Source organism: Harmonia axyridis, chromosome 2 (genome assembly GCF_914767665.1).
Source record: "Harmonia axyridis chromosome 2, icHarAxyr1.1, whole genome shotgun sequence".
Classification (NCBI taxonomy): Eukaryota; Metazoa; Arthropoda; class Insecta; order Coleoptera; family Coccinellidae; genus Harmonia; species Harmonia axyridis.
In genome coordinates this window covers 57,226,778-57,243,959 of record NC_059502.1, presented here as the reverse complement: position 1 = coordinate 57,243,959, position 17,182 = coordinate 57,226,778, and the positions used below count along the sequence as shown (strand labels likewise).

General features: G+C 34.3%; 1 protein-coding gene across 1 annotated transcript in view; it reads left to right on the top strand.

The window, feature by feature from the left end:
- The window catches only part of LOC123673437, a 30,337-nt gene continuing 13,155 nt past the window's right edge, over nucleotides 1–17,182 (top strand). The window contains exons 1-6 of the mRNA XM_045607917.1: nucleotides 1–168; nucleotides 4,841–5,043; nucleotides 9,442–9,605; nucleotides 12,475–12,806; nucleotides 13,873–14,311; nucleotides 16,515–16,947. Of these exons, the coding sequence (XP_045463873.1) occupies nucleotides 4,841–5,043; nucleotides 9,442–9,605; nucleotides 12,475–12,806; nucleotides 13,873–14,311; nucleotides 16,515–16,947 (1,571 nt within the window). The 5' untranslated portion in view covers nucleotides 1–168. The remainder of the gene's footprint in view (nucleotides 169–4,840; nucleotides 5,044–9,441; nucleotides 9,606–12,474; nucleotides 12,807–13,872; nucleotides 14,312–16,514; nucleotides 16,948–17,182) is intronic.

The following is a 17,182-nucleotide window of genomic DNA, read 5'->3' as shown; positions in this document are numbered from 1 at the left end:
GCAATTGAATTGAATTAAAAATACTCAAATCAGGAAGATAATTAGATTCGCTTGTTTGACCTTGATGATATGCGTGAACATGGTTGTAAACATTTCATCAACCAGTTGATTTCTCAGTGAGGTGTTGTTGGTGCAAGATACAAGTTCAGCTAGGTGATTTTATGAAAGGTATATTTTTTTTTATTCAATAGACCACTAAAATTATTGTTTACATTTGGACAGATACACCTGATTATAAATGATGAATTATTACTAGTTCTACCAATAGAAACCATATACCAACTTATATTTAATTTAGTATAAAGTAAATTTCAATATATTGAATATTTTCCATCAATTATTCCCAAGTATTTGTGCAAATTTTGAAGACCATCTCAGTCAATGTGTTTTGTGCCACACTTAAAAATACAGAGAGGTAAGCTGAGCCTCCTGAGTGACCTTGCTTATCATATCGTTTTTTTCGATTCACTTCCTTTAAAAATATTGGTTAATTGCCTTTATAGTCCTGGAATTATGTGACCAATGGCCATCCAATTGAACACTTTTTTATCATACTTACGTCAATTACGCCCTTGGAAACCGCAAAACTGAATGTGGTCTCCAAGGATTCAATTCGGGCATGAATGAAAGATCCTGACTTCACCTCAGCGCTTTCCCTATTTTTCTGAATATTTTTCTCAAAATTTCTGTGGTTTTGACGAATCAATTTATGCGAGGTTCTGTACGAAGCTCCAATTTTTTTTCTATATGTACACACAAAATTTCAACTTGATCAGATCTGATATCAATGAAATATGATACTTTGGTTTTTCGATATTCTTCTTGAATTTTCTGACGTTTTGGTTATGCAAATTTCACAAAAGATTTGATATAGTAATTTTAGGTACCTATAAATACCCGCCAAATCTCAATCTGATCGGATGTACAGGGTGGGCAAATAAGCGAGGTAAGCGGCTATATCTCAAGATCCACTCATCGTAGAGACTTGCGGTGAAAAATTTCACCACTAAAGAGAACAAGAGAACACACTGGAAATTGTTTTGAAGTTCATACCTCTACCGCTAGGGGGCGAAATAGCTACCGTCTAGTAGAAAAATGAATTTTACTCGAAAATGTTTCATATGAAGTTGAAGAAAAAATATCATTACTGTAATCCTTGGAAAATTCTCTATCTTTTTAAATTATCACTTTCGATTTTACGACATCAAATAAGGGTAGGTGAAAGGGAGAAATCCGACTGATTGAAACGCCTGTAACTTCAGTTTGGCTCAACATTTTTGAGCAAATTAGATCTCGTCTGAAAGATAATATCTTGTTGATTGAGGACAAAATATAGTCATGATAAATTTGTTTTTGCTACTTTCGATAGGGGCGCTAAGTCAGAAGTTCATTGTTTTGTTCATTTTAATCCGAAATTTCAAATTTAATGATAGGATTTTCTTAACAGAAACAGAAATTCCATCAAATTTGCATGAAAAAACCTGAAGGTCGCAAAGCGATAATTTCAGGCGTTCTCAAGTTATGGCCGAAAGAAGATATTCTTCAACTGATGCACTGCGAAAAACCAAATTGTGTCTTTAGGTTCTGACAGAAACAGAAATCCCATTAAATTTGTATGAAAAAGCCAGAAGGTTGCAAAGCGATAGCTTCAGGTGTTCTGGAGTTATGGCCGAAAAAAGATATTCTTCATCTGATGCACTGAAAAACTAAATTGTGTCTTCTTTCGGCCATAACTCCAGAACGCCTGAAGCTATCGCTTTGCGCCTTTTTGGTTTTTTCATACAAATTTGATGGGATTTCTGTTTCTGTCAGCACCTAAAGACACAATTTGGTTTTTCGCTGTGCATCAGTTGAAGAATATCTTCTTTCGGCCATAACTTGAGAACGCCTGAAATTATCGCTTTGCGATCTTCAGGTTTTTTCATGCAAATTTGATGGAATTTCTGTTTCTGTTAAGAAAATCCTATCATTACATTTGAAATTTCGGAGTAAAATGAACAAAACAATAAACTTCTGACTTAGCGCCCCCTATCGAATGCAGCAAAAACAAAATTATCATGAGTATTTTTTGTCCTCAATCGACAAGACATTATCTTTCAGACGAGATCTAATTTGCTCAAAAATGTTGAGCCAAACTGAAGTTACAGGCGTTTCAATCAGTCGGATTTCTCCCTTTCACCTACCCTTATTTGATGTCGTAAAATCGAAAGTGATAATTTAAAAAGATAGAGAATTGTCCAAGGATTACAGTAATGATATTTTTTCTTCAACTTCATATGAAACATTTTCGAGTAAAATTCATTTTTCTACTCGACGGTAGCTATTTCGCCCCCTAGCGGTAGAGGTATGAATTTCCAAACAATTTCCAGTGTGTTCTCTTGTTCCCTTTAGTGGTAAAATTTTTCACCGCAAGTCTCTACGATGAGTGGATCCTGAGATATAGCCGCTTACCTCGCTTATTTGCCCACCCTGTACAATCAGAAATAGGCTTGAAATCAATGAAATAATAATTTCAAGCACAGTGCAACGTGCTTGAAATTATTATTATAAACAACCGAAATATCTAATTTGTGGTTATGAAATATTTTTTTTCAGAAATTTTTTTCGAATTCAACAAGAATTTTTGCACGAGGCTTTGAAATTTCAAATCTTCATCCTCATTGAGTTTTGAACAGGAAAATCATAATTTCAAAAGGATGTTCCTAAATCGGGGTATAAACCATAAACGAAAATGAGAGATTCCTCCAATAACAAAAAAAAAGTCTTATAAACATGGAACCGGCTGGATGGGCAGAATATAATTTGAGAAGAAAGAATCAAACCTCCTCGTTTGAAATCGAATAAAAAATACTTCAAATTGCGAAAAAATTATTTCAATTTTTTGAACACTCACACATTATTATATTGTAACACTTCAAATATATAGGTTTAGAACTATTTAGGGGGGTACTACAAGAATATCGATAACTATTAGAAAACCAGTATGGCCTAAATTACTAAAAAGTTGCATTATTTAGGGATAATTGTGTTTGTGTTAACAGATCCAAAATATCTCCATTGCTTCCTGAGATATCTCGAAAAATCTAAAAATCGAGATTTTATTTTTTTCTGTATAACTCATTTGTTTCTAGAGAACTTGACGAAATTCGGTTTGTAGCCATTATAAAATATAGAGATTCTTATTGTGTCGTCATATGTTTTCTGTTTTCCATTGTTTCAGAGACGCGATTTATTTTCTGATGGACACCATCTTGGTCCTTCTTATGAGGAGAATTACGAATTCATCAATGTATCACACTCTACAAAAATATCGAAGCTAGCCACACAAATTTGAACTTCCTTTTTATTTTTTTGTTTGAGTAGTAGGCTGCTGCTAGAATGATCAAATAACTTGTTACTTCGTTCAGTTGTTATTTATTTATTTAATAAATACACCATTCTACAGCCTAGGCCAATTACAGAATGTGAAAATAAATATACAAGAAATGAAACTTAAAAGTTATACACTGAAAACAAAGAACATAATAAAACCCAAAACCAATTAAATGGAGCCAAGCTCGAGCGAAAAAAACTCATTGAGAAAAAATCTCATGCCTAACTAACCACAGTGAAGCCGTGATCCCAGAACAGTCCTCCTTATATCAGATTGATTACAATGAAAATATCGACAATATCCTGGATGGTCATGTAGTCATGACATATACTTTACAGAGGCGAAAAAAGAAGGACGTTAGAGCGTAAAACGTAGATAAAATGTAGTTGGGCTGCGTATAGGCAGTCTAGGAACATGAAGATCAACTAGTGATAGCAAATAGGCACAGTCGACTAATTAGTGAATTAGATTCCTAAGAAATAGTATATGTACCTAAGTAGTCACGACGCCGCTCTAGAGAATCAACTTGGAATCTACTCAACAACTGATCATGTGGTATACCACGGTTTGGATAAACACCATGGAGTCTAAAGCCAACGTACTTCAAGAATCGCCTCTGTAAATTTTCTAAGTTCTAAGTTATGTGAAAGTTGATTTTTGGAAAAACCTGAATCCTTTTTCTTCTTCTTAGTGCGGCGCTTATCCAGCCGAACTGTGGCCCATTGTTCATCTGTATCGTTCTAGAGAGGCTCAGATCCTCAGACATGCAGACAAAAATATCGCGAGCCTGGCTGAATCCTGTTTGATAATTGACATAAAGAGAACCAAGATGGTGTCTATAAGAAAAAAAAGATGACTATCGCGTCTCTGAAACAATGGAAAAAAAAATTGACGACACCATTAGAATCTCCATATTGGATAATGACTACAAACCGAATTTCGTGAATCTCCAGAAACAAATGAGTTAAACAGAAAAAAAAAATCGATTTTTAGATTTTTCGAGATATCTCGGGAACCTTTGGAGATATTTTGGATCTGTTAACACTAACACATTGATTTCTAAATAACGCAACTTTTTTGTAATTTGAGCAACCCTGTATTTCTAACGGTTTTCGATATCTCTCTAGTGCCCCACTAAATAGTTCTAACCATGTATATTTTTTAAATATGATGTTACATTTTATTGATCTCTCACACGAAATATGTATACATACTTCTCTTCAAAAAAAGAATTCTTCCCACAATAAAAAAATTCAAATTGAGTTTCTGCAATTCATCGTATTTTGTTGGAAATATCTTAAAACATGATTGCTTCCTATTAGGCTTCATCAATCATAAACACTTTTTTCAATCAATTAAATGATAAAATAATATTGTAACAATATTTTTAATAAACACTAATATGCATTCAATTATCACGATGCGATGATTTGCATATTTGAAAAATGATAATAATGTTATTTTCAGATGTTTGCCGCTCTCATCCTGATATCAATTGTGATAATATTGTTATATTTGGTGGTTATCAAGCCGTTCAAGTACTGGGAGGAAAGAGATGTGAAAACTGGACGAGTGATACCTGTGTTTGGGGACAATTACAGGGTGGCCTTTGGTCTCGAGAGCTTCGTAGAACAAACTCAAAGAATGTATGACGCGTTTCCCAATGACAGGTGATAAAAGTGGTGATAATTTTACAAATGCAGAAATGATGAACACAATAGCAGTTCTCCTCAATGAGTTTGAGATTGAATTTTCTCGTTCGGTGGGCTCAAAATATTTGTTCTCAAATATACATAGAAAAAAAGGAAGCATAATTTAAAACGCTCGGTCGAAGATATTATCGGATAAACGAAACACTAAGAACTTTACACAGGTTCATGGTGAATCGAATGAAGACACTTTCATGGGCGCCCACAGGGGGGGGGCAGGAGGGGCCATGGCTCCCCCTGAGATTTTGATGGCCTCATTTTTCAGCACAACACCCTCAATATTACTTTCTCAATCCCAAACGCAAGGAAAAAAGGAAAGTAATAGATTCACAACAATTTTTCGGTTTTCAATGGAATAACATACTATACATATGTATAATCCATAATCGGCAGAGGTATTTTTTTGAATTGAAAACTTTTTTAAGCGCGTTGAGCACTTCACGGGTGAAGAAAAATCATGGAACCGAAAGCACTCCATGCGTGTCAATTTGTTTATAAATTCATCTTATGCACTGTGTCCGTATCCGTAAAGTATGAAACAAATTCATTTTTAGCTAAACAGAACATTTTAAGAAATAATCCTGAAAAACGTCGATTTTTTATTACAATTTACCGTATTTTGAAATAATAATCTAATATAAAGGGTGAATTACTTTCGAGTAATGACGTCAGCGTCATTTTTCTTTAATGGAACACCCCCATTTTGTCTCAATTTTCCGATTACGCTAGCTGAGCAGATTCTCAAAATGTATCAGATGTTGACTCCAATTGGTACAGGTTGGACAAAAATACAATAGTTTTGTGTGTGCTCATAAAGTAACGCGTAACATTCTTTATTAGTTAAATTAACAGTATTATCAAAAATACGGCAACTGGTTTGAATATAACACCCTGTAGTTTGTTACATTTTTAGATTAATAAAAATGTATAATATAATGTATATTCTGTCTGCTAGACCACAAGTACAAAACATGTTTGGAAACAGCTCATTTTTATTGATCTAAAAATGTGACAAACTACAGGGTGTTACATTAAAACCAAGAATGTTACGCGTTACTTTATGAGCACACACGAAACTATTGTATTTTTGTGCACCCTGTACCAATTCTAGTGATCTTTTGAAATTCAGAGTAGACGCTGGTGATAAATATACATACAGAAATAGAAAGAAATGGAATACTGATGTCGCCTACGACAATCATGGACGCCTTATCATTTTTCAATAATTTTCCTTTTGCCCCCCCTGAGAAAAATTTCTGCGGGCGCCCATGGACACTTTCGTACGAGTGATTACATTCAAAAGAGGTCGATATGTGGAAAAATCACTTCGTTTTCCCTAGCTATAATAGTTATTTATTTTATATAAAAATATACCAAGGGTAACGAGAAGATGTCTGTGAACCGAAGGCAAGAACTTGCAAAACCTAGGGCCTCTGGCCGAAGGATTTGTAAATCTGTCGAGGTTATGTAAATCGCCCTAAAGCATCAACATACCCTAGATGCATTAAAACCTTTATACATAAGTGTACAACATTGCTTCCGGCGTTTTTTCCGAAATTCGAGGCTTTATTGTAAAAACAGGTTATACATTTATTTTTCAAAGTATTGTCCATTGCTGGCCACTACTTTCTCATATCTTTCGGGCAAAGTAGGAATCTCTTCTCATCTCTCTCATCTTTCGAAGCGATCCAAGAATCGTACCAATTTTCTACTTCTTCATTAGACCGAACGTGCTTGGTGCTTGGTGAGCTAAAAGTTGATCGAAACAAGATATAGTCTGAGGGAGCAACGTCTGGAAAATACGGCGGGTGGGGTAGGACATCTCATTTCAACGTTTCCAAATATGTCTTGAACACTTCCGCAACATGGGGTCTAGTATTGTCATGCTGTAAAATCACTTTATCCTGTCTCTCGTTGTATTGCTGCCGTTTGTCTTTCGATGCTCGTCTGTGATTTTTTCAGTCGGTTTTAACAACTCTTAATACACTACGCCTAGCTGGTCCCACCAAATACTGAGCATGACCTTGGAACCGTGAATATTCGATTTAGCATGGCCGGGATATCCCCATGATTTTCTGCGCTCAGGATTATCGTAATGAATCCATTTTTCGTATCCAGTCACAATGCGAGAAATCCATTCCGTCTTTGCCTTGCAAGCAGTTGTTCACAAGCAAACAAACATCGTTCAACATCTCTCGGCTCCAACTCGTACGGCACCCAATTTCCTTATATCTGAATTATTCCCATGACTTTCAGTGCTTTCGAAAAGGCTAGTGGCGTCACTTCCAATGATCCTGCCAATTCTTGTTGCGTTCGATACGAGTCTTGACTTTTGATCAAGTATTGCCTTTAATTCTGCATCTTCGAAAACCTGGCATGCGTTTTGAAAGGCCTTGTTGCGTCACTCCCAATGATCCTGCCAATTTCTTGATGCGTTCGATACGAGTCTTGATAAAGTGATGCCTCCAATTCTGCATCTTCGAAAACCTTCTCCCTTCCACCGCCATGCTCGATATCAAAAACACCCTTCTTGAAACGTTGAAAACACTCTCGGCACGTTCTTTCCCTAATAGCGGCGTCACCATAGGTATTTGAGACCATTCGATGAGCCACAGCCGCAGATTTTTTCATATTAAAGCAAAAAATTGAAACATCCCGCAAATGACGAGGAATTGGCTCGTAAGCTAACATGTTTAATCGAGAATAACGGCACAAATCGACTAATATTTCGATGGCGTTAAGTTCACCAGTACCTAAGCTTATTGTATGACATCTACTATCTATTTATTTCGATTACCACTTACCACTACAGCCATCTATTGCAAAACGGCGGATAGATTAGATTATAGATAGATTAGAATACAGAAAGATTATTATTTAGAGGTGACTTTTTTCGATATGGGTAACAAAAGATTCAAGAATCTATTTTTTTTTTTACCCTATTACTCTCTTGCTTTTTGGGAGTGTCATGTAAAATTATCAAATTCGATTTCTACAGGAAAACAAGAAGAATATAATTAATACATGGTCATTATAATGATGATGACAACTATTAGTTTTTTAATGATGTAAAATTTGTTTTGCAGCTATTCATTCAATCCCAATGTATTTTTTAGTGTATGTGATCATGATAATGTTTATGAACAACAAGAATTAACATTTTAGTTGAACTGGTAGATAATTATAGCGGAATATTGGAGTTCAGTACTACGATGTTATAATTACCTATTATTGTTTCGAAATTTATTGATTCTGCATAGTCAATTTCTGAAAATATGATTTTTTTTCGAATTTGAATGATTTTTTTTAAATAAATGGACCGTAATCTAGAGCATTGTGAATCAATGAAATATTGTGATATAACAACTGATATTTGTACGTAGTCCACTTCTGAAAATGAGAATTTTTATAAATTTTCCTTTTATCAGCCTTAGAATTAATGGATGGTAATCCTTTTGTACCACATTTCGTGCGAATAGCTCTCATAGTTTCCAAGAAAAGCTTCAGACGAACGGATTCTACCTATTATTCGATATTAGAATTCGGTACATTCCAAAACGTTAATTATCGAAATTTGTTTTTCCTCTATCGATGGCAAAAGTTTATTAAAAAATAATAAAGTTGAACCAAATAATTCATTTTTATTTTTCGAGTCAGTACTAAAAATTGACCCATGAACGTCTGGTGCTGCTTCATGTTCTCATTTCGAATGAAATGAGCTGGGAGAAGCTGAATAAATAAACTTCAACAGATGCGGAGAAACGTACGTGGTAGTGTTCCCCCTTGAGAGGGGTTTATACCACTTGGTTTTCGCGTGATCTGCCAAAGTTCACTACTTACTCCTCTCTACTCAGCTTTTTTTAGATTCCAAAACTTTTCGTAATGAGTGAAGCAATCTCAAACATTCCTCTGATTTACCTTCGTTTTCAACCACATGCAAGAATTCAAAATAGGTTTTTACGTTTTCATTTATAATTTTAGAACCGCATTTTCAGCCTTTGACAAGACTTTTTGTATAATATATTTTTATGTGAGAAGTCATAAAACAAGAAATGTTTATTCGGAAAGTTATATCATACATATATTCATTCTTCGATAAATAATTCATCTAATTCTTTTTTTTTTCATTCCAAAAAAAATGATGAATAAGGGCCCTCTGCAATGACGAATTCTTTAAAATTAATAATAGTGAAAACCTCATAAAAATGAATAGTCTCTAGCATAAAAAAGCGTAATCATTTTTTAACTGATCGCTGTAACCGTATAGACCCCTCTTAATATATTTTCTTTGATTTTCTTTTCAATTGAGCAGTAAATACTCACAGATGTTCATTGACAACAATATTTTTTAATCTTCAGATATTATGGGTTGTATCAATTCTTCAACCCTGCACTGGTTATTCGTACTCCAGATATAATAAAAAAATGTTGTGTGAAGGATTTCGACCATTTTCTCAATCGTCGAAACTTTGCAGCCGAAGGAGCTGATGTACTGTTCTCGAAGAATCTGCTAAATCTGAAAGGTATTCCCTTATACAGGGTGGCCATTTGAAAACGAAACAGACGAGATTACAGACGAAATAAAGTTTTTCGATAGAAATGCTCAGACAGGTCGATTTCTGTTTCGAGGGGGACAACTTAAGATGTAGGTTACGGACGCATAGCGCTTCAACCCTTGCTACTACAACCCTCACCCCCAAATTTTGAATAGGGAAGATGGGGTGAGTGATACCTCATTTGAAAGGTATTTTTATACTGATTTCAGCACAGTAATTGTTTTTTCATTTTATGCATTAGTTCTCGAAATATTTTCAACTAAGTATTTGAAAATGAAGTGGTGTTTTCATGGCACTTGTAGTGTTTTGTGAAAAATCGACATTTTGAGCTTCAAAACAACCATGACTGTGGCTTCCTTCCTGACTAACTAACGCATGAATATTTCGAGAACTAATGCATAAAATGAAAAAACAATTACTGTGCTGAAATCAGTATAAAAATACCTTTAAATTGAGGTATCACTCACCCCATCTTCCCTATTCAAAAATTGGGGGTGGGGGTTGTAGCAGCAAGGGTTGAAGCGCTATGCGTCCGTAACCTACATCTTAAGTTGTCCCCCTCGAAACAGAAATCGACCTGTCCGAGCATTTCTATCGAAAAACTTTATTTCGTCTGTAATCTCGTCTGTTTCGTTTTCAAATGGCCACCCTGTATATTAATCTTATGCGTTAGTTAATTTTTCATCTAATTTTCAAACTTTTCAGTAAAAGGGTTTTCCAATAAGAGGTTTCATTTTGAATACCCCACTATTGTCGCTGTTGAAAATGTTAGTATTTTATATTTGATAAGTAAAAACTAATCCATTACTAAAAATGGAAAGGGTCGTTGTAAAGCACATTTTCGGCCGGCAATTGTGAAACTGGTTGAAAATTTCGAGCTGTTGGGACAAGTTAGTGATGAAGAGAATGGAAACCGTGTGCATCGCTCAAGAAAAACTGAGAGTATTGCTTCTGTAGCTCTTAGTGTTGACTAAACCCAGGTTTGTCGGTCGATCACCATCAGCTACCTCGTATGTTTGCTGATTGGGTAATTGAAATGCATCAAAATGATTTTTATCGGAAAATCATCTTCAGGGAAGAAGCCCATTTTTCCTCGGAGGCTACGGTGAAAAGAATGAGCTATAATTTATTATTTTCTAAGGCCAGAATTGAGTTGGAAATTATTGTCGAAGACTATCTCGATAATACGTTAGACTGAAGAGTGGTACTGGAGGTACCGGGTTAGAATCTCGGCTAGGACATGGATATTGTATATGTCTGGTGATGGTTAATAAATTTGAATTGCAAGAGTCTTATATCAAATGAAATGTTCTTTGTGTAGATGGTTAAGGAAGCCTAGCACATATAAAGGAATTAAAAAAAATATATATATTGTCGTGGATGACGTTTATTTTCAACAAGACGTCACTACGTTCCACACAAACAACAGAACAATCGCAATTTCGCAAGAAAAGTTTCTTTGTCATTTCTTTTCGAAGAATTAATCAAAATTGGCCACCTTTAGACCTTTTCCTTCGAAGCTACGTGAAAAAAAAGATTTATGACAATGCTCTACGATCGATTCAAGACCTTGAAGATGGAATTAATAGAATTTTCGAGGACATACAACCGCAAATGTGTGAAGTGATCATGGAAAATTTCATGCAGATGATATGATGCTGCAACCGATGCGTTTTTCATCCTTGATAGTATACTTCGTTTTTAAAATAAAAAAATATCCATTGATATACTCGTTTTATATAACATTTTTTTATATATCTTATTGGAAAACCCTTCATTTACTTATGGATTCTTACATTCATAATTAGATCTATCACAATCTTTTTTCATTACAAAACTCGGCTTCTGATAATGGTTGATATGTATGTATGTAAATTTTAGAGACTTCATTGACTCCTATTATCGTTTGGAATTTACAGGGTGTTTCCAAATAAGACGTGAACCTTAAGGAGGTGTTAGTATCACTCATTTGCTATCGATTGCGCCATAATTTATTGATAACCAAAAATCAACAGTTTCCGAGACTGTTGAGTTCTTGTGTTTCCAAAAAAATTTCTCACCTTACTTCATTTTTCGTCAATTTTTCTACGTTGACCAAGTTTGATTATTTTAATCAGAAGAGGATATGATTTGTATTGAAAAAAGCAAAACTATGTTGTATTAGATATTGAGTAAAAATCAGAATGATTTGAATGTTGTTATATAAAGAAAAGAATAGTAAATTTATAAAATAAAATTGCCTGCAACATTCGAATTCCACAAATTATGTATGATAAAATTATTCAAAAATATTGACAAATTCCTCCTTCATTTCCTAAAAAGTTTTCAGGCACTAGTTTTGTTTCTGCAGATTTTAATTCGAAAAGGAAAATGAGCAAAGAAAGTAATGAATTAAATATTTTTTTTACTGCAATTAAACTCAAAATATCAGTTGAGAATGTATTCATAAATTATGTTTTAAATAACCACCACCATTCCTTATACAAGCACGTACCTCTTTCTAATTTTTTCAGTTGTTACTTTCCGCCTGAAATTCACTCTCAATCTTCTCGCTGTTTTGTCTATTCTAATGGTGTTAGATCCGTACTTCTCGTTGGCCATGAAAATAATCCAATATTATAATCAAATTTGGTCAACGTAGGAAAAATTGACAAAAAATGAAGTAAGGTGAGAAATCTTTTGAAAATCACAAGAACCCAAATATCTCGTAAACTATTTCTCGTTATCACTAGTTATGACTCAAACGACAGTCATAATAACACGTCCTCCAAGGTTCATGTCTAATTTGGAAAGATCCTGTGTTTTGACTTCAGTTGATATCAGTTTGTGTTTTTAGGACAATCCTGGAAAAATATGAGATCTACCCTTAGTCCTACCTTCACGGGTAGCAAGATGAAGGCAATGTTCGAATTGGTTTGTCAAAATGCAAAACTATTCACCGATTATTTCTTGGAAAAGAAGGAGGATATAACGGAGATCGAATTGAAAGATTCTGTTCAAAGGTTCACGAGCGATGTTATTGCGAACGCTGCCTTTGGAATACAGGTAGACTCGCTGAAAGATAGAAAAAACACTTTCTTCATGATGGGTAGAGATGGCTTGAATTTCAACAACATCCGAATCAAAATTGCATTCATTCTATATCAGCTATCTCCAAAACTTGCTTCTGTGAGTATTTAAATTCATGAAAGTTTGAAAAAAATGATCTCCATCCAGATCTAAAGCAAATTGACTCATCATTTCAAATATTGGGCGTTTTTTGGGTTGATCTTAGGAAATATTTAAATCTGAAACGATAAGTGGAAGCGTTGTGAATTCCAGTCCCATAAGTCATGAGCATAGAACATATTTCAGGATATACCCTATGCTTCTTTTGGATAACAATCACGACGTAGTTGGCTATTTTCTCTAGATTTCAAAATTTGAATGGTGAAAATGGTTTTGGTTTATTATTTCTAATGAAATTTCTTCGGCATTGATGGGAATGTTTAATATGTTTCGTCAAACCTCACCAATTACATCACGATTACTCCACCTTCAATGGAGTAGACTATTTTAATAATTCTTAAATGATTGATATCATACAATATATAGAATAGTTAAACTTTAACGGATGCGGAAAAACGCACGTGGTAGTGTTCCCCCTTAAGAGGGTTTTATACTACTTGGCTTTCTCGTGATCTGCCAAAGTTCACTACTTATTCCTTTCTACTCAGCGTTTTTGAGATTCCAAAACTTTTCGTAATGACTGAAGCAATCTCAAATATTCCTCTGATTTACCTTCCTTTTCAACCACATACTAGAATTCAAAATAGGTTTTTACGTCTCCATTTTTAATTTTAGAAGAACCACTTTTCTTGCCAAATTTCGATTGTTTCATTGCTTGTATAGCACTAGCGTCTTGTTGAAAATAAGCGTCGTTCACGTTCAAGTTGCTCATCACGGCCCAAAATTGCTTCACTTTTTGTGAATCGTGACTGCTTAATTTTCTGCATTTATGAAGTGCATTTTAATTATTTCATTGCATTTTTGAAGCGTATATCGTTCCATTATTAATAATGGCGTAGTTTCTACTTGTCAATTGTTAAAAGATGACCGCCTCCAATGGTGACAGCTGCACAGATAGCAGGCTTTTCAAAATGAAACCACTTATTGTACAACCCTATAGTTTGGGAAATTTCACCTGGCTACAAGACTTTGTTGAACAATACTAATTTATTTTTTTGCTATTCAGATTTTGGGAATACCAATTATTGCGACAAAAGTTCAAGATTTCTTCATCAGTTTAGTGAAAGACACATTAAAAATGAGAGAAGAACAAAACATCAAACGTCCCGATGTCTTGGGACTGCTTCTAGATGCTAGAAAAGGGAAATTGGATTTGAAAGAAAAAGATGAAGATGGTGGTTTCGCCGTCGTTAAAGAACATTTAGAAGTGAAGAGTATTAATAGCAATTTATCTGATTTAGACATTGCTGCCCAAGCTTTCTTATTCTTCCTTGCCGGTTTTGAAGCAGTTGCCACACTCATATGTCTGACTGTTCATGAACTGGCAGTAAATCCAGATATACAGAAAAAACTTATTGATGAAATTGATGAAAATTGGCCAGAAGATGACAAACCATCTTACAACAAAGTGATGAACATGACTTATTTGGACATGGTTGTTTCTGGTGAGTAATCCATAGATTGTCAATTCAATCATTCTGATTAATAACATTCATATAGTAACCTTAATGTTTAAGCAACAATGCTATGAAATTATACAGGGTTAGAAGTATTTAGATGGCACTACAGGGGTATCGAAAACCGTTAGAGATACAGGGTGACCTAAATTACAAAAAGTGTGTAGGTGTCAACAGATCTAAAATATCTCCGATGGTTCTCGGGATTTCTCGAAAAAACTAAAAATCGAGATTTCTTTTTTTCTGTATTACTCATTTGTTTCTGGAGATAACTCCACGAAATTTGGTTTGTGGCCATTATCCTATATAGAGATTTTAATGGTGTCGTCAGATTTTTTTGTTTTCCATAGTTTCAGAGACGCAATAGTCAATTTTGTTTCTTATGGACGCCATATCGGTTCTCCTTATGAGGTGATGAAGAAAAAAAATTACGAATTCAACAATGTATCACCCTCTACAAAAATTACGAGTCTATCTACGCAAATTTGAACTTTTTATTTTTTTGTTTAAGTAGTAGGATGGTGTCAGAATTATTAAACAACTTGTTACTTCGTCCAGTTGTTATGTGATACCATCACTTGATTCTTGTGGAAACCTTTATCCTGTTTGATAAGTAATGTGTCCTACCAATTTCATAATCATGGTCATACTAACACTCCACATAAACGTACAAATGGCAACGTCTGTAGAAATTGTTCTACATAATGTGAAACACTTAAGTGATGGTTTCACATACCAAATGTCATTTACAATTCTGATATTTATGGAAATGCATTGACAGAACTCTTCCAATGAAATGGTTACCAAAATACATTGTCATATCAATATTATAAATGATCTACTGCTAGGCTGGAGCCAGCACAGAATTGTAAAATGATTTAGTTGACAGTTATTATGTGAAAACATAATAATAATAATAATAGTGTCTTCATTTGGCAAATTCTAGGGGCGATGTCTAGCCAAGGCTACCCTACTCAACCCCCAACGAAATACAAATAAAGAAAAAAACAAAAATTAAAATTAATGAAAGGAAACATAACAACATAAATAATATCCATCATGAATATCCCCAAAAATGAAACTTATCTACAAAATCTGTAACTGGCTCAAAAATAAAACATTCTTCAATTCTTTCTTCAATGAGTTCAAAGAAGAACCCCCACATGCAATCAGCATCTCATTATGCAATTTCACCGCATTAAAGGTAAAAGAGCGCTGAAACATGGCTGAACCAAATCTTTGCTTTCAAATAAGGAGGAATAACTGTACTCAATTTTCGATATACAGTAGGTAATACTCATCTGAAGCCGAAAAATATTTTCGATCCTGAGCCACGCTAACTCATTTATTCCATCACTGATCCCCCTATCGTATTTTCTCAAACCTAAAACGTAGCGGCAGCACGAATTCTGCACTTTTTGCAACCTATATCTCTCGATGGAATCTAGGCAAGGATAAAAAACTGTCAATCCATAGCTCAGCTTGGACAGCATAAGAGTTTCGCAGAGATACTTACGTGAAAATAAATCTAAAATTCATCACTTGAGTTTTTTTAAATAATATAGATCAATTTCTACAGACATTGCCAGTTTTACACATGTTGTAGTCAATAGGACGTTATTTATCAAACGCGATATAGGTTTTTACAGAAATTAAGTGATGGATTCACATAACAACTTAAACAAAAAATAAAGAGGAAGTTCAAATTTGTTAAGCTAGAATCGATATTTTGGTAGAGTAAATATCATTGTTGAATTCGTAATTTTTTTCTTTATCACTTCAGAAGGAGAATCCATATGGCGTTCATAAGAAAAAAAATTGACTTTGAAACAATGGAAACAGAAAAGATCTGACGGCATGAATAGAATCTCTACATTGGCTTATGACTACAAACCAAATTTCGTGAAGTTATCTCCAAAACAAATGACTTATACAGAAAAAAAGAAAATCTCGATTTTTAGTTTCTTCGAGATATCTCGAGAACCATTGGTGATATTTTGGATCTGTTGACACCAACACACTAAGCCCTAAATAACGCAACATTTTTGTAAGCCACCCTGTATCTCTAACGATTTTCGATATCCTTGTAGTGCTCCTCTAAATAGTTCTAACCCTTTATAATGAAATATAATATCTATCGTTTTCAAATTTCTTTGTTGTTATATTGATAAGCTAACTCGATATTTTCCAGAGGCTTTGAGGAAATGGCCTAACGCCATCCTAACTGACAGAACGGTCACTAAGGAATACACCATCCAACCGGAACTTCCCGGAGAAAAACCTTTGAAACTTAAAGAGGGCTCTATAGTGCTGATCCCCATCATGGGATTTCACCACGATCCTAAATACTTCCCAAACCCTGAAAAATTCGACCCAGAACGATTTTCTGCAGAGAACAAAAATAATATCGATCCTTATACATACATGCCATTTGGAATTGGTCCAAGGAATTGCATTGGTTCAAGATTTGCCCTCATGGAAGTTAAGGCACTGATTTTTTACATTTTCCGTCATTTTGAAGTAGTGCCAATTGAAAAAACTGAAATACCACCCAAATTCAACAAGAACGCTTTCGGTTTTATACCTGAAAACGGATTTCACCTTGGATTGAAAAAAAGGAGTTAAAGAATCACATTTCAATGGAAATAGGGAGAGAGAAATCAACTTTATTGATTATAAATCAAATAGCTATCGACTCCAGTCCTCTGAATGTATGAATGAAAGTTTTTAGTGCAATTCAATTGAATTATATGACTAAACATTTTATAATAAAGAAATCACAAATTGTGATCAAGTCGATAAAATATAAATAAAAATAATAAAATTTTATACGTTAAGAATATTGGTATTTAAGGCCTA